Source organism: Molossus molossus, unplaced genomic scaffold (genome assembly GCF_014108415.1).
Source record: "Molossus molossus isolate mMolMol1 unplaced genomic scaffold, mMolMol1.p scaffold_m16_p_4, whole genome shotgun sequence".
NCBI classification, from domain to species: domain Eukaryota; kingdom Metazoa; phylum Chordata; class Mammalia; order Chiroptera; family Molossidae; genus Molossus; species Molossus molossus.
Genome location: NW_023425377.1, coordinates 74434563 through 74458790, shown reverse-complemented (window position 1 = coordinate 74458790; position 24228 = coordinate 74434563). Strand labels below are relative to the sequence as shown.

The window sequence follows — 24228 nt, the reverse complement described above, 5'->3', positions numbered from 1 at the left end:
TCAGAGTCAAGATCATTCAGTAACTCCTTAAACCGGAGGCTGTTAAACCCTCTCTGCTTTTGACAAAATTTATTCATGACACTACTGCTGAAATCATATTGTTTAGCTACAATACTGTGCAGAGACTCTTTTGGTGTATGATGCAGTGGCATATAATTAAATCACTTGGATCAAGACTGAGATGACTCAGTTCTTTCTTACAAATGCAAGTAACCCTTTTTGTGAGCCAATCATGGCTGGAGCTCCATCTGTAGTAAGGCCACTTAACTGTTCAAATGTTAGCTCACATTTTTTCATTAATAAAACAAGTCTATCAAACAAGTCTTCACCTCTTGTAGTGCCATGCTTGGCTTCCAGTGACAGCAGTTCCTCTCACGCGGCAAACTCTTTAGTTATCCAATGAACAAAAACAACCAGTTGGGCAGTATTTATATGCATTGTCTCATCACAAGCCAGAGAGAAAAACTGGAAATCTGCAGAATCCTTCAATGTTTTTTCAATATCTTGTGTTAAATCAGTAATCTGATCTGAATTGGTTCTGAGAGACATACTAACACTCTGAAACAATTTTACTTTGTCTGATGCTAACAACTCCGCAGCAGCCACCACTCACTTTCACAGACTCTCCCTCTGCGTGAGGCTGCAGCTTCTTTGCAATTAGCTCACTCCCTATATAACTCTTCTGAATAATGTCTCTGTCACAACAAGGCCTAGTAAAAGCAGTTTATTGTGATTCCAAACTCCACTGAAGAGCATTGATTTTATACAGATGCATTTGGCCTCCCAATTCGTTGAGTTTACCATGTTTTGAGCTGTACTGATGCTCCAGATTGGCTTTTTTCATTACTGCTAACGTATCACCACAAACTAGGCACACAGGTTTGCCTTTTACTTCAACAACAAAAAAATCATTTGTCTGTTTCTCTTGAAAAGATTGATACTCTGCATCAACTTTTATTTTCTTTGTACTCATCATTTGTAGGATGTCACACCACTTAAGTTTCAATAACTATTCAGTGTGTGTGTCTCCAGCAACGAAATTATTTTGCTTTGATTGTTGTTCTAATCCTATATCTTGGATTTGGAACATACCCAATATTTATATCATCAACTCTTGAGGTCTTTTCTGTGTACTGTAATTTCCTTAATCTTCATCTGAGATTCAGTTTTTTTGAGGATTGATCTTGGATGTGTGGATAAATGTTGGATTGAAGTTATTTACAGTCTGTGTTGACAAAGAAGTCGACAACATCATTGTCAGTCATCAGAGGCAAGGTCATCAACGTCTGGAGGAATCCTCTCATCACATCTCGTCTCATCACAACTGATCACTGTAGTTTTGCCACAGTGTGTTAACACTTTTGCAACTTGTACACTCCCAGCCTACCTGGCATTGACCATCCTCTGAATCACTGCAATACAGGCAAATGGGCCACAGGCAGCCAACGAGAAGCATATGTGTCTGTCCCGTCATGTACACATATGTGTCCTGTCTATCCCATAATGGACATTCCTTGCTTGTCCCTCAAAATTTACATTATTATTATTATTTACTTAATATAAATTTATGTTGCTATGAAAAAAGCTCCTAGATTTATTGAATTTCAAGTCCTGCCTGCGGTTGCTTTGACAGGGCCAGACCAAATGATTTTGCAGGACTCATACGGCCCAAGAGCCAGATGTTCCCCACTCCTGATATATGGGACCTCATCAGCCATGATGAGATGTTCTCCAACACCTACAAGATCTGGGAGATCGAAGACAGGCTGTGCCTGGAGGTGGAGAGGAAGCTACCAAATGCACAGTAACCACTTGTGTTGATACTGTGATTTACCATCATTGACAGAAAACCAGCTTCACAAAAGAAACCTACAGGAAATACATCAAAGATTACATGAAATCAATCAAAGAAGCGGGACCAGAAAGAGTAAAGCCTTTTATGATAGGGGCCACAGAACAAATCAAGTACATCCTTGCTAATTTCAAAACTACCAACTCTTTCTTGGTGAAAACATGAATCCAGATGGCACGGTTGCTCAGCTGGACCACAGTGAGAATGGTGTGACCCCGTATATGATTCTCTTTAAGGATGGTTTAGAAGTGGAAAAATATTAACAATCTGAGTCTATCACTGTCATCATAACTGGCTGCTGCTCTTCATCCACACACCAGGATTAGGACAAATGCAACTGATGGTATCTTAAGCTCTTCATTTATTTTGACCTTGATCTATTTGGATTGGAGGCTTTGTTTGGGGGGAAAACAAAAACACCGTGGAGGTTGTCTAAAAAAATAATGCATTTAAACTAGAGAAAAAAAACTGCTAAAAATAAAGCTCCTGAAATCAGCCAAGAAGGGACCATTCTTTGCACACAGAGAAACGATGATTTTGATGGTGGCAGATGTCTCATCAGAAAACATACAGACAGTGGAACAATATTTTTTAAGTTTTGAAAGAAAAGAACTGTCAACCTAAAATTCTATATACAGTAAAAATATCCTTCAGGAGTGAAGGCTAAATAAGGACCTTCTCAAAGAAAAACTAAGAGAATTTGTTGCCAGCAAACCTACTGTAAAAAAATGGTTAAAGGGTCGCCCTGGCCGGTTTGGCTCAGTGGTTAGAATGTTGACCTACGAACCAGAGCCCCAGGTTCAGTTACCGCTAAAGGCATGTACCTCGGTTGTGATTCGTCCCTGGTCCCTGTTAGTGTCATGTGGGTAGCAACCAGTCAATGTGTCTCCCTCGCATCGATGTTTCTCTCTCTCTCTTCCTCCCTCTCTCCCTCCCACTCTATCTGAAGATAAATGCAAAAATGTCCTCAGGTGAAGTTTTTTTTAAAAAAGTGGTTAAAGGACCCTGGCCAGTTTTGCTCAGTGGTTAAAGCATTGGCCCTCAGACCAATGAGTCGCGGGTTTGAGTCAAGGGCACATACCTTGGTTGCAGTTCGTCCCCAGCCCTGGTCGGATCGTGCAGGAGGCAACCAGTCGATGTGGCTCTATCACATCGATATTTCTCTCTGTCTCTCCCTTCCTCCCACTCTATCTGATGATAAATAGAAAAGGATAAATAGAAAAGTATCCTTGGGTGAGGAATTAAAAAAAAAACAATGATTAAAGGAAGTTCTTCAAATGGAAGGGAAATAATACCAGAAAGAAAGTTAAAACTTCAGGAACAAAGACCAACAGAATGGTAAGCCTCTGGTTAAGTATAACAGACTATTTCTCTCCTTATGTTCTTTAAAATATGTGATGACTGACACCAAAAATTAAAGCAATGACTGATGACACTTTCGATGATATATAGATGTGACATGTGACAATTCCAACATAAAGAGTGGAGGGAGGGACTAAATAGTGATTCTACATTCCACTTGAAGTGGTAAAATATTATTTCCAAGTAGACCATGAAAACTTCAGTATGTATATTGTGATCCCTAGAGCTACCACTAGAGAGAGATTGTTAAAAAACAAAACAAAAAACCAAACTCAATAGATAAAAAACTCAAAACTAAATTAAAATGGAATACTAAAAATATTCAAATAATCCAAAAGAATGCAAGGAAAAAGGAGAAGAATATAAAGCAAAGGAGATACACAGAATAAATAAGAAAATAAAATAATGGAGCTAAATTCCAGCATGTCAGTCCTGGCCGACACCATGATTGCCACCCTGTGAGAAACCTTAAAGCTGAGGCACTTTGCTAAGCTGTGCACAGACTCCTGGCCCACAGGAACCACAAGGAAATACGGCCCAAGAGGGTTTTTTTTTTTTTTTTCAGCTACTAAATTTTGGAATAACTTTTTATGCAGTGGTAGATAATTAATGGACTGGTCATCTTTGGAAAACACAGCCTGCCACCAGCTGGGTCCCGTCCAGTCTCTCTGGGTTGTCTGAGATCTATCAGTCTTCACTCTCATCAGAGACCTGGCTTCTCTCCCCCACTCAAGATGGCAAAGATACATGGGTCACCAAATAGTCCATAGTAAATAGATAAAGAGGGAGGACTTAACTCCAAGACTGTCTCACTCCAGATCTTGAGCGTTGGGTCACATTGCCATGCATCTTGCTTCTCAAAAAGAAAATCTGTCTTAAGAATGATAACCATAGTTTCCCTGTGTATGCTGTCCACATATCCACCACCACGCCCATTGTCTCACAGCCTCTCAGTATGTCTTCACATGACTCTCTCCTACATTAGAATGTCAGCTCCTTGAGGCAAGGGATTTTTGTTTGTTTTCCTCACTACCAGAGTAGTAGTGGAAGAAAGACTGTTCCATGACGTGACCACTGCCTAACCCTCAGGCTAGGTCCAGTACAGAGACTGCTTCCCATAAATCCCTTCAGATACTGTCTGACCCCTCTCCTTGGCCCCATACTAATCCCTGGAACAGGCCCTGACCCTGCCCCGGGCAAGTATGTAAGGCATTTTCTCCTTATGTTTCCCCTTATCTGGGGCAGGTCATGCCCCAGGACCCATCTCCATCCTGCTCTGTCCTATATAACCCCTTAGCACCTGCCACATGGCACGAAGGACATCCATGTCATCTTGCTGCTGCCCAAGACACTCCTCGTATAGAGGTTCCCTTAATGAACTCTTGATGTAATGATGGAGTTGTTGGCCTCTCAGCCCTGGGAAATTGTATGTAACAGTAATGCCTGGCACTCAGTATTTATTGAATAGATAAGACCCTGTGTCATGTGGGAGCAAGTGGTTTCTTGCTACCGCAGCATCTCTGGTAGGTGTGGGGTGGGCACTGGAAAGTTGTCTTTAACAAGCTCCCCTTGAGGTCCTAATGCTCTGAAAGTTTGAGAACTTCTACTTCAGCTTTTCCTCCTTCTCCCACCCCAACTTCAGGCCTATAGATTTTTTTTTTTTTTAATCCTCACCCAAGGATATTTTTGCATTTATCTTCAAATAGAGCAGGAGGGAGAGAGGGAGGAAGAGAGAGAAAAACATCAATGTGAGAGAGACACATCAACTGGTTGCCACCTGCAGGACCCCAACCAGAGCCAGGGACAAACTGGAACCAAGGTACGTGCCCTTAGCGGGAACCAAACCTGGGACTCTCTGGTCCGCGGGCCAACGCTCTAACCTCTGAGCCAAACCAACCAGGGTGAAAGCTATAGCTTATTGCCCCTCACATACCACCTCCTTCTGGAATACTGCCCAGACACTCCCTCCTCCCCCAACCAGGATGTCCTTATGCAGCATCGAGATTTTTTCTTGGACACCTTGAAGGCAGAATGGGTATCTCCTGTGTGTCTTTCTCTCATTTAATCCTACAGTAGGCACAAGTGCTATGATCCCATTTTATGGATGAGCAAAGTGCTTTCATGGGTTTAGCTATGGGCTCAGGGTCATAAGCGGCAGAGAGGCATCTTGGACTCTGATCTGAACCTCCATCTTATAACAAGAGTCAAAACAAACATTTAATGAGCACCTATTAAATGCAGGCTCTATTCTAAGCACTTCACACACATTAACGTCTTTTCTTTTTTTTATTTAAATTTTTTATTGTTGATTTTATTGCAGATGTCCCCCATTTTGCCACTACCTTTGTCCACCTCCAGCCCCTGCCTGCCCCTCCCTTGGCCCTCACCACACTATTGTCTGTACCCATAGGCTATGCATATATGTTCTTTTTTTTTTTTTATCCTCACCTGAGGACATTTTTTGATATTTTTTTCAGATAGAGTGGGAGGGAGAGAAAGAGAGAGAAACATCAACGTGAAAGGGATACATCGAGTGGTTGCCACCCACACGACCCAACCAGGGCTGGGGACAAACTGCAACCGTGGTACATGCCCTTAGCGGGAACCGAACACGGGGCTCTCCAGACCACAGACCAACGCTCCAACCGCTGAGCCAAACTACCTGGGTTATATATGTTCTTTGGCCAATCTTTTCACCTTCCTTTATCCAGTCCCCTACCCCCTCCCCTCTGACATTTGTCAGTCTGATCATGCATCCTGGTCTCTGGTTCTACTTTGTTCATCAATCTATTTTGTTTATTTGATTCCACATATTGGTGAGATCATATGGTATTTGTTTTTCTCTGACTGGCTTATTTTGCTTAGCATAATAATCTCCAAGTCCATCCATGTTGTCAAAAAGGGTAAGAGTTGTTTTTTTTATAGCCGCATACTATTCCATTGTGTAAATATACCAGAGCTTTTTTATCTACTTATCTACTGATGGGCGTTTGGACTGTTCCCAGATCTTGGCTATTGTAAATAGCACTGCTATGAACATAGGGGTGCATGTATTCTTTCTGATTGATGTTTGGGGATTCTTAGGATATATACCCAGAAGTGGGATCACTGGGTCAAAAAGCAGTTCCATTTTTAATTTTTTGAGGAAACTCCATACTGTTTTCCATAGTAGCTGTACCAGTCTGCATTCCCACCAGCAGTGTACTAGGGTGCCCTTTTCTCCACACCCTCAACAGCATTCGTTTGTTGATTTATTGATAGCAGCCATTGTGACAGGTGTGAGGTGATACTTCATTGTAATTTTAATTTGAATATCGAATGTGTTTTCTTCTCCCAGCAACTCCATGAGATGAGGGGGCTGCTATTCTTCCCATTTTATGAATGAGTAAACAGAGGCACTGAAATAGTGTCTGCAGAGCACCCAGCAACAAAGTTCATCTTTTTTGTTTTTGTTTTTAATCCTCGCCCAAGGATATTCTTCCATTCATCTTCAAATAGAGTGGGAGGGAGGGAGAGAGAGGACACACTGAGTGGCTGACCCCCACACAACCCCAACCAGGGCTGGGGATGAACCACAACCGAGACACATGCCCTTGACCGGATTCAAATGGGAGACTTATTGGTCCACAGGCCAACGCTGTAACTGCTGAACCAAACCAGCCAGGGCCAAAGTTCATCATTTGATCCCAAACTGGCTTGTTCAGAAATCTGGACATATTTTAAAGCTATTGTTTTTCTTTGAATAGCATGATCATGACGTCAGATAGAAAAATAAGTAGTTCAAAGAAAAAATCTAGATGAATATACATCAATCTAATGGAGGTTATCCCAGGGGCAAGGGCAATGAGAAGATACCCTCTATTATTATTATTAATTTAAGAATACATGAAGAGCCTTGGCCTGTGTGACTCAATTGGTTGGACATCATTCTGTGCACCAAAAGGTTACCTGTTGGATTCCCAGAAGGGGCACATGCCGGAGTTGTGGGCTCAATCCCCAGTAGGGGGCATGCAGGAAGTTGCCAATCAATGTTTTGCTCTCTCCCTTTCCCTTCCTCTCTCTCTAAAGTCAGTAAAAACTTTTTAATGAATATATGAAACCCAGCCAATGTGACTCAGTTGATTGAGCATCATCCCATGGACTGAAAAGTTGGAGTTTAATTCCCAGTCAGGGCACATGCCCAGGTTGTGGGCCCGATCCCCAATAGGGGGCATGCAGGAGGCAGCTGATTGATGTTTCTCACATGGATGTTTCTATCTCTTTCTTCCTTCCTCTCTCTCTAAAAACTTAATTTATAATTTTTTATAATCCTCGCCCGAGGATATTTTTACATTTATCTTCAGACAAATTTGGAGGGAGGGAGGGAGAGAGAGAGAGAGAGAAACATTGATGTGAGAGACACATCGATTGGTTGCCACCCGCACAACCCCAATCGGGGCCGGGGACGAACCACAACCAAGGCACATGCCCTTGGCCAAAATCAAATCTACGACTCTTTGGTCCACAGGTTGACACTCTAACCGCTGAGCAAAACTGGAAGGGCATAAAAATATATTTTTTAAAAAGAATACATGAAGAAATTCTAGCAAAAATATTCCCCAAAGGGAGACATACGAAAGAGAATGCGGTGCTCCTCACTGCAAGCCTCCCACCTTTTCCCCTTCCCAGGAACCAGAGCTGTCCACAACTTTCTTACATATCCTGGGTCCCCTTACCTCCACATTTGCAGACACCCCAATGGTCACAGGCAAAGCAATAACTTAAGGTTTTCTTTTCCAGTATACACACTTCCTCTCTCTAAATCAAACAAGTCTTAACATTTAACTATTTTTTTAGAACAAGCATGCTTGACTTTTGCAATTGGGTGGAATGTGGGGTGAGGCAAAGTGTCCTGTTTTATTCTGGTGAGGGGAGCTATCTACAAATTTGAAATTTCAAAATTAAAATATAAAGAGATAAAAATCACCTGGCTATCCCAGCTCTCAGAGCTAAGGGGTTGGTGCAGCACCTCATGTACCTTCCCAGCACCTTCCCTGCAAGCTTTCTGGAAAGCAGGATAGAAGATTAGCTGTGAGTGTTTCTCCTGCCAGGAGCAGAGGCCAGGCCACCAGGCCCAGGGCTGGAGCACAGAACAGTTTCCCACAAGCTACGCCTTAGAAAAAGCAACATGAATCATCTCATACTTGTCAGCATGGCCACCATCAACAAAGCGTCAAACAACAAGTTCTGGCGAGGTTGTGGAGAAAAGGGGACTCTAGTACACTGGTGGGAATACAGACTGGTGCAGCCACTGTAAAAAACACTATGGTGTTTCCTCAAAAAGTTAAAAATTGAACTGTCATTTGACCCAGTGATCCCAACTCTAGAAATATACCCTAAAAAGTCTGAAACACCAATTAGAAAGAATATATGTACCCCTATGTTCATAGCAGCACTACTTACAATCGCTAAAATCTGGAAACAGCCCAACTGTCCATCAATAGAGAAGTGGATAAAAAAGCTGTGGTACAAGCCTGGCCTGTTTTTGCTCAGTGGTTAGAGCGTCAGCCTGCAGACCAGGGAGTCCCGGGTTCGATTCTCGCTAAGGGCACGTACCTCAGTTGCAGTTCGTCCCCAGCCCCAGTTGGGGTTGTGCTGGTGGCAACCAATCGATGTTTCTCTCTAACATCAATGTTTCTTTCTCTCTTCCTCCCTTTCTCCCTCCCGCTCTTTCTGAAGATAAATGCAAAATCAAAAATATCCTCGGGTAAGGATAAAAAAAGCTGTGGTACATACTATGCAGCTGTAAGAAAGAAAGATCTCTTATCCTTTGAGACAACATGGAGGAACCTGGAAAGTATTATGCTAAGCAAAATAAGACAATCAGAGAAAGACAAATATCACATAATCTCATTTATTTGTGGAATATAATGAACAAAACAAACTGATGAACAAAATAGACCCAGAGACACAAAAGTAGGGTACAGACTGACAAACTTCAGAACAAGGGCTGGGTGGGGGGAGGGAAGAGATAAACTACAGAACGTATATGTATGTACGCGTAAGCAAGGATATAGACAACAATGCTGGGGATGGGGGCATGGATGTGAAGGAGGGTGTCAATGGGGGAAAAAGGAGAAACATCTGTAACAAAAATAAATTTTAAAAATTAAAAATTAATAAAAAAAGAAAAAGCAACATGAACCATGGTGTTGTAGTCATTAATATTGCTACATGCTTTTTGGAGGGTTATTATTTCCTTGGTATCCGCAAAATTCCATAAGAATGTAATGCAAGCTGCACATATCATTTTAAATCTTCTATTTGTCACATTTAAAAAGGTAAAAAGAGCCCTGGCCAGTTTGGCTCAGTGGTTGGAGCGTCGGCCTGCGGTCCAGAGAGAGCCGGGTTCGGTGTCTGCTAGGGGTGCATATCTCGGTTGCGGTTTGTCCCCAGGCCTGGTTGGTCGTGCAGGTGGCAGCCACTCGATGTGACCCTTTCACATCGATATTTCTCTCTCTCTCTCCCTCCCACTCTATCTGAACAAAATATCGAAAAAAATGTCCTCGGGTGAAGATAAAAAAATAAAAAGGTAAAAAGAAACCAGTGAAATTCATTATAATAATTTAGTTTAGCTCAATATATTCCAAATATTATCACTTCAACATACAATCAACATCAAAAGTCATTGGTGTGTTATCCTTCGTCTTCCAAATCCAGTGTGCATTTGACACAGGCAGCATATCTGGATTAGGACCTGCCACATTTCAGCAATTCAAATGCCAGTGGCTACCCTGTCGGACAGTGCTGGTCTAAATGGTTTATCTATATCCATTCATGGAACCCCCACAACAACTCTGTTCCATTTCAGATGGCAAAACTGAGGTCCAGGCCCTGGCTGGTGTGCTAAGTGGTTAGAGCGTCGGCTTGCGCAGGCAGCTGCAGGTTTGAACCCTGGCCCAGGCCAGGCCTGTGAGACAGGCAACCAATCAACATACCTCTCTCACATCGATGTTTCTTTCTATCTCCCCCTCCCTCCCTTCCTTCCACTCTCTGAAAATCAATGGTAAAAATATCCTCGGATGAGGATTAACAATAACAAACAAACAAAAAACCCTGAGGCCCAGAAAGGTTAAGAAATTGCTCAAAGAGCTAGCAAGACTCAAACTGAGACTTTCTGATTCCAAAGTGCACCCCTTGATCTCTGTATTTCTCGTCCTCAATTTCAGCTTGAAGGAACATTGCAGTCAGCTGGCCTGCATTCAAGTTCTGGCTATGCCACTTACAAGCTGAGTTTCCTGCACAGTCTGCTTAATTGCTCTGAAACTCCAGTTCTTCATCTGAAAAAAAGACAGCAGCACCTAAGAAAGAAGGCTTAGGAATGATTTGATAGGCTCAAGCCTAGGGGACACCCCACTGAGAGCCTGGCATCCAGCAAGCCCTGGATACATTCAGGGTATTTTTGCCACTGTGATTTCTCCACTCACCAAATACATTTGAGCAGAGCTCCAGACAAGCTACCCACTTTCTGCACATAATGCAACCCTGGAAATGTGTTTGAAGCTGACTCACAAAACTCGAATAACAGATTTCTGTGTTGTAGAGGACATTCTATTTACTGAGGACTACGCGAATTGTGAAATCCCAAACTATTTCTTACCAGTTAAGTGTCACTGTCAAAGATATATTTCCATGCCCTCGCTGGTATGGCTCGGTTGGAGCGTTGTTCCATTCACCAAAAGGTTGCAAGTTTGATTCCTCAGGGTGCACAGGGGAAGCAACCCATCAATGTTTCTCTCTCTCTCTCTCTCTCTCTCTCTCTCTCTCTCTCTCTCTCTTCAAATTAAAAAAAAAAAAATATATATATATATATATATAGGGTTTCATAGATGCTATTTAAAAAATAATCGGATTCATCGTAGTGTGTATATTTTGGTTCTAATTACAAAAGTGATGGTAGTTTGTTGCCAAAAATTCAATTGTTAGAGAAATATGCATTGTGGAAAGAAAAAGTGGTGTGGAGATCCACATGCAGAAAGGCCCACAGAGCCCTGGCCGGTTTGGCTCAGCGGTTAGAGCGTCCGCCTGCGGTACAGAGAGACCCGGGTTCGGTTCCCGCTAAGGGCATGTACCTCGGTTGCAGTTTGTCCCCGGCCCTGGTTGGTCGTGTGGGTGGCAGCCACTCGATGTGTCCCTTCACATCGATGTTTCTCTCTCTCTCTCTTCCTCTCTCTCCCTCCTACTCTATCTGAACAAAAAATGGAAAAATGTCCTCGGGTGAGGATAAAAATTAAAAAATAAAATAAAAAAAAAAAAGAAAGGCCCACAGATGTTTTATGGCACCCAGGGAGGGGCAGTGCCCCAAGGGTTGGCAAGGCCCCAGATGTGAAAGCATCAGAATACAGAATATGAAAGAAATAGTTAATTCAGCATGCTTAATGCTTTAGTAGGCTTTGCCAAGTTGCCCTTGCCAAAGGTTCTACCAAGGGACACCCTCTCCAACAGTTTGGAGATTTTCCATTTCCCCACACCTCCAACTCTGGGCATTCCCAAATTTCTTCATTTGGTTAAACTGAGGGGAAAATTGACTAGATTGCGAAAAGCGCACACATGCTCCAGTTGTGTCCATTTCCTCCACGATTAAACATATGGTCACCAGCTTAAATCTCTAAGGGTCCAGCTGAAGGTCAAGATTTGCTGCTTTTGGCACAAGCTTCACCTCTCCCCTCTCCCCTCTCCCCTCTCCCCTCTCCCCTCTCTCTTCACTAAGCCCCAGCCACACTGACCTTTAACTTCCTGTAATGGACCAAGCCCCTTCCCACCTCGGGACCATTGCACATGCTGCTCCCTCTGCTCTGAACCTCTTCACCTAGGTAACTCTTATTCACCCCTTGAGCAGATTCTTGCAATTGGCGGGGGGGGGGGGGGGAGAAAAACTTGTTTTTCCATTTATAATAATACTACCAGCTATATAAGATTGCGATGAGGATCAAATGAGATATATATGATCTGAAGCCCTCCCTGACCACCCTACCCAGGTCATGTTCCTAATGTTATCCTTCCTCATAGATCTCTCCATTTGGGGAGGGAGGTATACACCATAAATATAATTAAATAATTACAATATTATCTGCTTCATGTTTCTCTCTCCCATTAAGACCATGACTCGGGAAGGGCAGAAATGGTGCCCAGCACCAGCCCTCCTCCTCAGAAGCTCCTGATACATGTCTGTCAAATTAATGAAATGGATGGATCAAATGAGCTCTATCTTTGACTCAATTATACTAAAGTGTCAGAGGCTACACTTTTTTTTTTATCCTCACCCAAGGACATTTTTTGCATTTATCTTCAATAGAGCAGGAGAAAGAGAGGAAGGAAGAGAGAGAAACTTCTATGTGAGAAAGACACATCGAGTGGCTGCCATCCACACAACCCCAACCAGGGCTGGGGACAAACTGCAACCAAAGTACATGCCCTTAGTGGGAACCAAACCTGGGATTCTCTGGTCGGTGGGCCGACACTCTAACTGCTGAGCCAAACTGTCCAGGGCTAGGCTACACTTTTTATCACTGTTATCAGCATGTCCATTTTCTCCCTTTCCACACTGTTTTATAAAAACAAAGGACAGCCCTGGCCAGTTTGGCTCAGCAGTTAGAGCGTCAGCCCACGGACCAGAGAGTCCCAGGTTCGGTTCCCGCTAAGGGCACGTACCTTGGTTGCAGTTTGTCCCCAGCCTCATGGAGTTGTGTGGGTGGCAGCCAGTCGATGTGTCTCTCTCACATCGATGTTTCTCTCTCTCTTCCTCCCTCTCTCCTTCCAGCTCTATCTGAATATAAATGAAAAAATAAAATAAGATAAAACAAAGGACAAAATGCAGTCATGCTCACACCACTGCACAACAAGCCACGTCAGGCCAGGCCAAGATGGCCCCAAATCTCAAACAGAATTGTTAGTGGGTAGGCAGTGCCCCTATGTGATTGCTGGGAATGTTTGCTTTTCTGTTTATGTACAGTGTTAAAATTCAATACTCTGGTTAGACAGTTGGTTTGTCCTTCCAGATCATCTCTCATCCTTCTCCCCCAAAGTCTGTGCCCTGAGAGGCTGACAGCATGACCGGCTACTTTGCCCTCCTTGCCTTCTGGTGCAGTCAATCCCTTCAGCAGCAGATGGCGGGTAGGAGGGAAGAGACTGCAGGGTCTTTATTTCCTTGCCCCTGATCATCAGCTGAATCTAGTGACTCAATTCTAAAGTTCAGAAGGTGGTAGTAGAAGTGATACAATGTAACTAACTTCCCATGCTAGGTCATAAAAAGATACATCTTCCACTTGGTTTTCCTTCTGTTGGATCACTTGCTCTGGGGAAACCCACTGCCAAGATGGGAGTAGACTCAAACATCACAAGTAGGCATTCCACCAACAACTAGCATCCACCTGTCAGCCATGTGAGTGAGCCACCTGGGAAGCAGATCCTCCAGCCCCAGTCAGACCTTCAGATTACTTCAGCACCCACAAACACCTTGATTGCAATCCTGTGAGAGACCCTAAGCCAAAAAAGCTCAGCAAAGCCGCTCCTGGTTTCCTGACCCACGAAAACTGTATGAAATAATAAGTTTGGGGATAATTTGTTATGCAGCAATAGAGAACTACTACAACTGCTAATCAAAGTCCCATGCTTCCACCTCAGGACCTTTGCACTTGCTGTTGGCTCTGTTTGGAACTCTCTTCCTCCACTTCCTTTAGGTCTTCCCTCAGATGTTACTTCCCACCGCCTTCCCTGCGCCCCCCTTCTCAGTTCCTGTTTCACTCTAGTACTTAATTCCTATCTTATTATATATTTGTTTCTTGTCTGTCTCTCCCACTAGAATGCCAAGTTTCTTTTGTTCCATGCTCTGGCTGCAGTACCTGGAACAGTGCCTGGCACAGAATAAACACTCAATATAGACGCCATTATTATGAGAATCTAGCAGTCCTGATTCTTGTCATAGTTGGATCAATCTCCCACCTGTTTCCTGCCCACTCGGTGCCCACCCTAGTCAGGGGATGTGACATAGTAATTATAGTAATTGGCAACTATAATAGGAAAGCCCCTTCATGTCTCCCCAGTTCCCTCCAGACAAAATCCCAGATCCTTCGTACAGCCTACAGGCCCCCAACCCTGCCTGAAATCCCACCATTCAGCCACAAAGAACCATGAAATGTTTACATTCACCAATAGAGTAGTCTCCACACCTACAAACAAAGCTTTGGGGGTCAAGTAAAAAACATTAGAATAACTTTTTTTTTCTTTATTGATTTTAGAGAGAGAGAGGAAGGGAGGAGAGATAGAAACATCGATGAGAGAGAGCATCTACTGGCCACCTCCTGCATGCCCCCCACTGGGGATTTGGCCCACAACCTGGGCATGTGCCCTGACCAGGAATCGAACTCGAGACCTCTTGGTGCATGGGTCGATGCTCAACCACTGAGCCACACTAGCCGGGCAAGAATACCTATTTTTTAATCTCACTTTTTGTTTGCTAAAGAATATCTTTATGTAAAAAATATAGTATAAAATTATCTACAGAATCTATTGGCATAACCGTATTAATATATTATTTATAAATAAATATCTATCTAGGGGTGAAGCTTCAACATTTTTACTGATGGGGTGCACAACTGAAAAAAGAGATTAGAATCATTTATCCTAGTGCAATTCCCTCACCCCTCCACCGCCACCCCCAGAGGACATCTGGCATCCTCTGGAGACATTTTCACTTGTTAACCACTGAGGGAGGGGTGTCACTGGCATCTAGAGGATGAAGACCAGAGATGGTGTTCAACATCCTGCATTGCACAGGACAGGCCCCAGCACAAAGAACTCTCCAGCCCAAAATGTCAGTAGTGAGGCTGTTAAGAAGCCCTGGTCTAAAGCACCAGGCTCTCTCTTGATTCTGGTGTCTTTGCACCAGCTGCTTCCTTCTCCCCACTCTATTCTTCCCCTAACTAAAACCTCAAACTTCAAGCCGTTTCCTCCTCCAAGAAGCCACCCCTGCTGCCTACAAGTTGGGCCAGAGCCCCTGCTAAGGGCCCCTCCAGCCACCTGTGCTGAGTAGAACCGTCTTAGACCCAGGGGTTCTCAACCTTGAGATTTACAATGCAAATTCCCTGAACCTTTGACAGCCGGATTCTGCCGGACTGCTGGGACCAGAAACCTGTATTTTTACAAGCATCTCCCCATACCCCCAATGCCTGTCCTTTCGGACCGACAGCAAAGGTGGCCCAGTGACTAGTTCACCTACTAGTTTGCACACCAGGCGCTACTAAGAATTCTACCCGGTGTCTGGAATTTTGGCAAATACACACACACACACACACACACACACACACACACACACGATGTAGCCACTATTATCATCCCCATTTTACAGAGGAGTACACTAAGGTTCAGAGAGGGGACTTGGCTAGGTAAGAGCCTCAGAAGAGGTAGGGGCCCAGGTCCTAATTAGCGCCTGATTCCTGGGGGAGGGAGAAGGTGAGGAACTAGAGGAGAACGAGCTTGAAGGGGCAGGGGGTGGGGGGGGCGCTGAGACCAGCAGCGGCCTTCCCATACGGCCCCGCCCCCACGAGGGACGTGAAGACGCGGACCCCGCGCAGCGTGGGGACATGTGACCGACTGCAGTGGCCGCGCTGCCTCCCCCACCTGAGGTCTGCGCGCTCCGCCGCAGGGTACAGACCCCAAGAGCCCTCCTGGGTTTGGGGCGCAAGAGCAGAGGCGGAGCCAGGGCGGGGCCAGTGCATCGCCCCCAGCACCCAACGAAAGTGAAAGGGGGCCGAGAAGGAAGGGCGGAGCCTGCCTGGAGCCCCTCCCCCTGCCCTGGCGCTGCTGGACCGCCGGGCGCGCCCAAGTACGGGGGGCGCCGAGAGCGCAGTGCGGACCCTCGCGAGTACCTGCGCGGTTGCCACCATGTCTCAGGAAGGTGTGGAGGTAGGAGATGACTACGGCTGGGCCGGGGCCCGCAAAAGATGCCAAGGAGGGGCTGGGGCCGGGGCTTCGGAAGGGGTTTCGCAGTTCCTGGGGACTCCATCCGAAGCCCAGACCTTTACCCCCGCCACCTCAGGAAGGAGAGTGACTGCCACCTACCCCAGAGCGAAATGAGGCCTGCTTGAGGAAAAGCAGGGGCTGCAGTGTCAAGGGTCAAAGGCCAGGGGTTACCTGGCCAGCCTCCTCCTGAGCCTGGAACGTTTGCCCCAGCCCGCACCCTCCCCCAGTGCCCGATGGGGACTTTGGCTTTTTCCAGGAAATGTCATAGAGGGATGGAGGTGGGAGGTGCCGAGGCCAAAACTATGGGTCAAGTTCAGGGAGAAGGATGCCTAGAAATGGGAGAAGGGCAATCGCTCTTCTCCTTCCCCCATCGGAGCCCTCCTGTCCCCACCCCAGCTGGAGAAGAGTGTCAGGCGCCTCCGGGAGAAGTTTCATGGGAAGGTCTCCTCCAAGAAGGCGGGGACTCTGATGAGGAAATTTGGTAGCGACCACTCAGGAGTGGGCCGTTCCATCGTGTACGGTGAGTGGGCGGGCAGGCTGGGGTCCCGGGCCTGGTGGGGGTTCCCCATGGGAGGGGGGAGCATGGTCTGTGAGGAAGGTAGGAAGAGGCATTGAGATTCTCCCTTGGGGAGGGTTTGTATTGGGGCTCTGGGGACCTGAAACTCCCATAAGATCCTTCAAGGGCCCTTCACTTACGCTTACTCTCCCCACCAGGGGTAAAGCAGAAAGACGGACAGGAACTGAGTAACGACCTGGATGACCAGGTAAACTGCCTCCCTCTCCTCAAAGGACAGGGTAGCTGGGAAGGGAGAACAGAGGGAACCCGGACAATCCATGGTGAGCCCCCTCAGTGCACCGCCAGTTCGCAACTCATGGTCCAACCACATTTACTTATTCACTTTTCAGTTGTGTGTCAGCTAGGGAGCCTGCAAACAGTAGGTGTTCATTACATGCTGATGGTATTAAATGAAAGAGAGAGACGTGAAACTAGGCAATGACACAAGCCAGGATTAACGTCATCATAGAGGAGCCCTAGAGGTCAGGCAAAGCTTCCTGGAGGATGTGTTGCCAACTCTTCAAAGCTGGAGAACAATGATCCCTGGAAATGGAGGGGTCAGAAACAGTCTTCCTGGAAGAGGGAACAGCTGAGCAAAGGAACACAAACAGGCTGGGATGAGAAGGAAATGGGGGAAGAAAGAGGGAAAGGGGAGCTCGTGTTGAATAAATGAATGTATGAAAGGCTCTGAGGCATAGGAACATCATGGCACTTTGCCCTTTGGATTGCTTTGGTAGCTGGTGCACTGTGGATTTTGCCTACTTGAAAGGCCCAGAATAGAGTTGTTAAAGAGTATAGTAAAATATGTCTGATGGCACCAAGTGCCTCAGTGGAAGGAGGTAATAACCCAACCCCTGTCCTCAACTCTCCCTGACTCTGTCCAATAAAATATGTAGTATACTTTTCACATTTATACCTATAAAGAGTATGACAAAAAATAATAGCAGGAGCCCTGGCCAGTGTGGCTCAGTTGGTTGAGCATTGCCCTGTGCACCAAAAGGTCACCAGTTCAGTTCCTGGTCAGGGCAGATGCCCAGGTTGCAGGTTCCGTCCCCAACTGGGGTGCATACAGGAGGCAGCTGATCTGTTTCTCTCTCTAAAAATCAATATAAACATTTAAATAATAATAATAGCAAAGAGTAGCATTGAGCACTTCCCTTGCAGCAGGACTCCAGGAATTTTACATGTTGACTCATTGCCACAGTGGCCCCATGAGACAGGTCCTATTATTTATCACCCCATTTTACGGATAAGGAAATGGAGACACAGAGTGATGAAGTCACAGGCCAGGACTACCCAGCATGCAGGTAGCAGCTGGGATTTGAAACCCAGCTACCCACAGTCAGAGTCTGAGCTATGAATTGCCCCTCATTAGGGACCCAGGGGGATAGCTTGGCCATGGTCCCACAGCTGGAAGTAATGGAGCCAGGGGGTCAAACCTGCTTTTGTCTGAACCTAGAGCTGGAACACTTAGCCTAAAGCAGCATGGCCTCAAAGAGTTGACCTGTACCAATGCCAACAAGTGTGTGGCATTTTCAAACAGGATGGGAGCATAGGGTCCAGACCTGCTTCACCACACTTGCTCAGAGTTATCTCAGGCAAGGTCTCTCCCAGTTCTGGTTGTCAGTTTCCACATTTGAACAATGGGGATAACAAGTATGCTCACCTCTCAGAACTGCTGTGAGAATAACTGGTGTCATGCACCTGGCTCTCAGTAAGTGAGCACTGCTCAATCAGCTCCTTGTAAGTTAGGGACACTTTACTCTTATATGGGGCCAGGATCCACCCCCAAGAAATAAGCTTGAAAGAGGCCTGAGCTGAATTCCCCAGCCTCTGCCCCTGGTATCTCCACCCAGGACCCGCCAGAAGACATGAAACAGGACCAAGACATCCAGGTGAGTTCAGTATATGGGAATGGGGGAGGTGGAGCAGGGAGATTCATGGGAGAGAGAGGTACATCATAGGGGCATGAGGGGGGCCCATCTGTTGTTTATGGCAGTGGAGGAGGGGAGACCACCCTCTTAGTGCTCATCCCCTTACTCCGCAGGCAGTGGCAACCTCCCTCCTGCCACTGACCAAAGCCAACCTACGCATGTTCCAACGTGCCCAGGAAGACCTTATCCCTGCCGTGGACCGGCAGTTTGCCTGCTCCTCTTGTGACCATGTCTGGTGGCGACGAGTGCCTCAGCGGAAGGAGGTGATAACCCTTGACCTTGATTCTCCCTGACTCTGTCCAAACTTCGCTTCCACTTCTTCAGTGTCTGAAGCTCTGACTTAAGACCATCAGCCTCTGAGAGCTCAACCTCTGTCTCAGATGCCAACTCCCAACCCTGAACTGAACTTCTGACTTTCTACTTGAACTCAACCCTTACCCCAGAGCTTGACCTCTGACTCCACAGTTTGAAAGTACCACAGAAATTAGACCTGAAACCACACCACCAAATCTGGCTTCTGAACCACCTGACCAGTGACATGCTTCTGGTAAATGTTAAGAACCAGCTCTTGAAGCATAGGCCTAGGAGGAACCCCAGATTTGTAGTGTTTACCAATTTCCATGGTGTAAATATTCCCACTGTGACCAATATCAACCTACCAGAGCACCCACTGAGAGCGAGCCTACTCCCTTCTCCACACCCACAGGTGTCCAGGTGCAGGAAATGCCGAAAGCGCTATGAACCAGTACCCTGTGACAAGATGTGGGGCGTGGCTGAGTTCCACTGCCCAAGGTGCCGGCACAACTTCCGGTGAGGGTGCTGACCCCCACCCCATCCCTTGGCCCATCCCTCCACCCCACCTCCGCCATGGCCCACCCCAGTCCAGCCTCACCCTGACCCTTGGATCCTCATGGCCCTGACCACCCACAGGGGCTGGGCACAGATGGAGTCCCCATCCCCTTGCTATGGGTGTGGCTTTCCCGTGCATCCTACACGGATCCTCCCTCCGCGCTGGGACCGGGACACAGATCACCGCAGCACCCACACCCACTCCTGTTCAGCTGCTGACTGCTACAACCGGCGAGGTAAGGGCCTGGCATGTCTTCTGTAGCCTCCCCCCAACTCTGGGCAGTCTACTTGGCCTTGACTCTTAAGACATCAGTTTCCGGGGCCTTAACGACCAAGGTTTCAATCCTTGTGGCCACTTCCCATGGTATCAGCGCCTTCTTCCATGTCTTCTGTGGCCCCTCAAGTCTCTGTGGCTTCCAACACTACCTCCCATGGCATCAGCCACCTTCTGTGGTCTTACCAATGAGGCTCTGTAATTTTCTTCCAGTGGCCCACACCCAATGTCCTGTAGCCTCTGCCCCTGTGGTCTGTGTATTCTTGGTTCCTGTTTTGTCTCCTGCAGTCTCAGGTGATGCCCATGTCCCTGGGTCTCCTGTGGCTTTGACACCTATGACTTTCACCTCTGAATTTCCTGTAGCTCTGAGTCTGTAGCCTCAACTCCTCCCCTCTCCAGAGCTCCCTTGGCGTCAGCCCCCTTGTCCCCAGAGTTTCATGTGACCTCAAGCCCCAGGACCTCAGAACCCCTCCCTTCCCAGAGCCCCACGTGCCTGGGACATCCTGTGCACATCCCAAGAGCCGGAAGCAGAACCACCTGCCCAAAGTCCTGCACCCCAGCAACCCCCACATCAGTAGTGGCTCCACTGTGGCCACCTGCCTGAGCCAGGCGGGCCTCCTAGAACACCTGGACAACCTCATCCTGGAGGACCTGCAGGAAGAAGAGGAAGAGGAGGAGGAGGAGGAAGGCGGGCATGGGGAGTGACCCCTGCCAGGTGCAGATGCAAACCAGACACAGTCTGTGGATATTTTGTGTTGTTATAAAATATGAGCTCAAACTGAGATCTAAGTGCCCTTGGGGAGCCACCTGGGTTGGAGATGTTGGCAGGGGGATTCCTGGGTCCTGTTTTCAAGATCCTGGGGAGCAGATCCACAGTGGGAAGGTCTGTGGGACCATGGCTAACACTGAACCACAAAGGAGGCGCGGCCAGGCCAGGACAACTTGGGCTCCTGCTGACAACATCCCCTGGGACCTGGGGAACAGATGGACAGATGGTCACAGCCTCAGGGGCCGGATCAGCATGGCAGCCTTCTTGAGAGAGTAAGCCCCACCACGAAACTCCGCCCAGTAGACTCCATCCTGGTAGCGGTTGCGGTAGTGGCCACCGTGGTGCCACACACCATTGAGGTTGGAGTGGGCACAGGCATGGTACCACCAGCCTCCCCGATGGTACAGGGCACAATTACCTGAGGGGAGAGAGAGAGAGTTCATGTCCTCTGACCAGAATAAAAGCCTCTACCAGTTCCTCACTAGTGCAAGACTTCAGCCAGGTGTCTCCTGGCCTCCCACTTTTTCAGAGTAATGTCCTTAATTCCTTCCCTATTCTCTTACCAAAGTACAAGTCACACTTTCTTCAAACTAGGATTTCTACCTCTCATTCCTTTGGGGGGGGGGGACACACTCCACTTTCTTTCTAGAATAAGAGTCCCAGCTCTCACACACTACCCCCATACTCACCACATGCATGCCCCATCTTTCACCAGAACAGGAGTCCTGACTCTTATTATTACCTCATCAGAGAATGAATCTGAGCTCCCCAGACCCTCATCAGGAAAAAAAAAAAAAAGTCCTGTCCTCTGTTCTCTTGCATACACTGATCTTTACCAGAGAGGAATCTCACCCACCCCCTTCCCTTCTTTCACTAGAAGTACCACCTCCCCTACCCCTTACCAGAATAGGAGTCTCGGTCCCTATCCACAGTGCTGAAAGGCTTGTCATTGTGCCAGGACAGAGAGTCTCCAGCATCTCCATAGTACTGGCCGAGCCGTAAGCGGTAGTGATCACTCTCAGGCTCCAGGGAGAAACCATCATAGTGGGCACGTGCACCACGGCCCCCCCAATCCTCCAGGAGCACCAGCAGCTCATGGTCCCCACGGCTGGTCAGCTGATGCACAGGTTCAAGACCCAGCCAGTATTCTCCATCAGGCTGCCCAAAGCCCGCCTAGCAGGGCAGGAAAGTCAGGAAGTTAGGAATAAGTCCCCTCCCCCGCCCAACCCTGCTCCTACCTACCGATGCCCACCTTGTAGTGTTGCCAGGTAGTGAAAAAGTTGACTGAGCCGTCTTGCCGCCTCTGGATCACAGTCCAGCCTCCACCCTCCAGCTGTTGCTCGCACCATGCTGATAGCACATGCCGGCCCAGTCGCAGCTCATACACTCCATTCTGCCCATGGCCTGCCTGGTGCGCCTCTGCACAATCTTGCCATGGGCCTGTGGGCAGAGATATGGAGTAAGTACAGCCTGAACCAACTCCTTATTGGAGTAAGTCCTAAATCACACTGGTCCCCTCACCAGAAGCAGTGTTCCCTCTCCCATTCTCTCATCAAAATATGTGCCCCAGTACCAATTTCCTTACCTGAATAAGACTGAGTCACTCTTCTCTCACTATAACAAATGTAGATCCTAAAGTTCTTAAATCCTGGTTCTATGGTCTCCTCACCAGAATAAAAATCCTAAACATGGCACTCTGAACCAGCTTGAATTCTCACCAAAGTAGCGATATTAAGTTCCCTGAACCCTCATCAAAATAGAAGTGCTTCCTCCTATTTTCATACCATAATAAGAATTTTGGCCTTTATCAGAGTAAGAGCTATAGCCCCTTGTTCAGTCACCATATTAAAAGTATTTCCTCCAATCCTCTCACCATGAGAGGAATATGCCATTAAAATCCTGACTCCTATTTCTTTCTACTCATGCTGCACTAGAAGTTCCCTGGCTCCTCACACCCCCAACAGCCCTGCCCTCATCTTACCCGCTGGCTTGGTGGGGACAGCAGGGTGCCCTGCAGGCATGGGAAAGGCCAAGGGCCCCTGCTGTCTCGGGGTCTGGTCTCTCTGGGACTCTGAGGCTGGCTCTAATTTGCTGGTATCATTGGTGCCACCCACCAGACTGACCGGAACCACAGGCACCAGGGGTGGTGGCAGGACCTGGGTGACCAAAAGAATCAGAAGTGATTGCATTAACCCTCAGCTCAAGCCACCCTGGGCTCCTAACTCTCAGCATCCAGATGGATAGGAGTCAGGCAAGGGCATGGATTGATCCTCCCCAAATGCCTAACTCTAGCTGTCAAGAGTAGACAGAGCTGAGCATAAATCCCTGCTCAGTCTGAGGTGCACAACTTAACCAATCCATGCCCCTAAATTCTTTTCTTTAAAGTAAAAATAATATGAGTGCCTATAACAATGAGTATTTACTTACTGAATGCTCTCAACAACCCTGTAAGGTAGGAACTGTCCCAGAGCAATATGTTATTCAAAACCCAGGGCCAGACACATTCCAGAATTCAGAATAATATGGCAGGAGTTAGAAACAATAATATAGGGTGTATGCTGTATATTACATAACACCTCAATAACATGGGTCTTTGGTCTTTATCCACGTAATATGCTTGATTACAGGATTCTAAGAATATTCATATACAATGGATAAGTAAAGACGCCAGTTGCGTTTTGACTCAGATGAATTATAGGAGAAGTAGGAATCTGGGTTTTGGAACTCCAGATAAGACACTGGGTTTGCAGAAGGCCCATCTTACAGACAAGGCGCACAGGAAGTGGCTGCGATTCCGGGAGTACCGCATGGGTTACCTGCTGCTGCCCGCCCGCGCCCCCCGGACACAGGCGCTCCAGGCGGGCAATAAGGCTACTCTGCTGGCTGACCAGCTGGGCCAGCTCGCGGAACTTGACGTCTAGCTGGTGAAAGCGGATGGCTGCGCGCTGCGCCTCGGCCGACGCGTTGAGCACACGCTCCCCCAGCAGTGCCAGCGCGGCATCGGGTTCCGACCTCGGGCCGGGGCCCGCCTCGTGCTGCAGCTGCGTGCGCAGCTGGCCTAGGCGCGTGCTCAGACCGCGGCTCTCCTTGCGCAGCGCGCGCACCTCGCCCGCCACGTCGCCGTCAGCCGCCGCCAGACGCTGAAGTTCTCTCAACAGCTCCTCGTGACGGCCCACACGCACGCGCAGCGCCGCCACCTCGCTGGCGTTCACGGCCCCCGGCGCCGGGCGCGCGGCCACCAGCCCGTTCCAACACACGGCGCCCGTGAACTTCTGCTGAGGTAGCACGAAGGTGTAGGTGCAGCGCGGGGCTCCCGCCCGTGCCCAGGATGCGCCCAGCAGAAGCAGCAGCTGCAGCATGCTCAGCCCGGGTGCCCACATGGCGGACCTGCAGGCAGAGGACGAACGGGAAGGAGAAGGGGCCCGAGAACCTAGACTCAACCCCTGACTCTCAGGCCAGCCAAAGCCAATTGTTCCCAATGCGGATGTTTACACCTGCATGGCTCTTGGTCCACACACGCCCACCTGTATTCCCTCACCTCACCACCACCACCAAGGCTGGAAACTACTCAAAGTGGGATCCCACCCAGGCCTTTCCATTGAGTTCCAGGCATCCTGCGGGACAGCATTCATT

General features: G+C 47.5%; 2 protein-coding genes and 1 pseudogene across 2 annotated transcripts; 2 read left to right on the top strand and 1 right to left on the bottom strand.

Annotated features, from left to right (window-relative positions):
• The first annotated feature begins 1679 nt into the window (after nucleotides 1-1679).
• LOC118643871 lies at nucleotides 1680-2115 on the top strand (annotated as a pseudogene).
• A 13935-nt stretch (nucleotides 2116-16050) lies between these two features.
• Nucleotides 16051-20903, top strand: SHFL (shiftless antiviral inhibitor of ribosomal frameshifting). Its single transcript, XM_036240306.1, has 8 exons — nucleotides 16051-16156; nucleotides 16610-16733; nucleotides 16928-16977; nucleotides 18626-18664; nucleotides 18817-18966; nucleotides 19410-19513; nucleotides 19634-19788; nucleotides 20308-20903. The coding sequence occupies exons 1-8, from the start codon at nucleotides 16136-16138 to the stop codon at nucleotides 20529-20531; spliced, it is 867 nt and encodes a 288-aa protein (XP_036096199.1). The 5' UTR covers nucleotides 16051-16135; the 3' UTR covers nucleotides 20532-20903.
• On the bottom strand, nucleotides 20567-24207 carry ANGPTL6 (angiopoietin like 6). The gene is made up of 5 exons (XM_036240305.1): nucleotides 23412-24207; nucleotides 22577-22751; nucleotides 21848-22035; nucleotides 21498-21768; nucleotides 20567-21013 (listed from the first exon to the last, which is right to left on the bottom strand). Exons 1-5 carry the CDS (start codon nucleotides 23973-23975, stop codon nucleotides 20823-20825), a joined length of 1389 nt encoding a protein of 462 aa, XP_036096198.1. The 5' UTR covers nucleotides 23976-24207; the 3' UTR covers nucleotides 20567-20822.
• Between the last annotated feature and the right edge of the window lie 21 nt (nucleotides 24208-24228).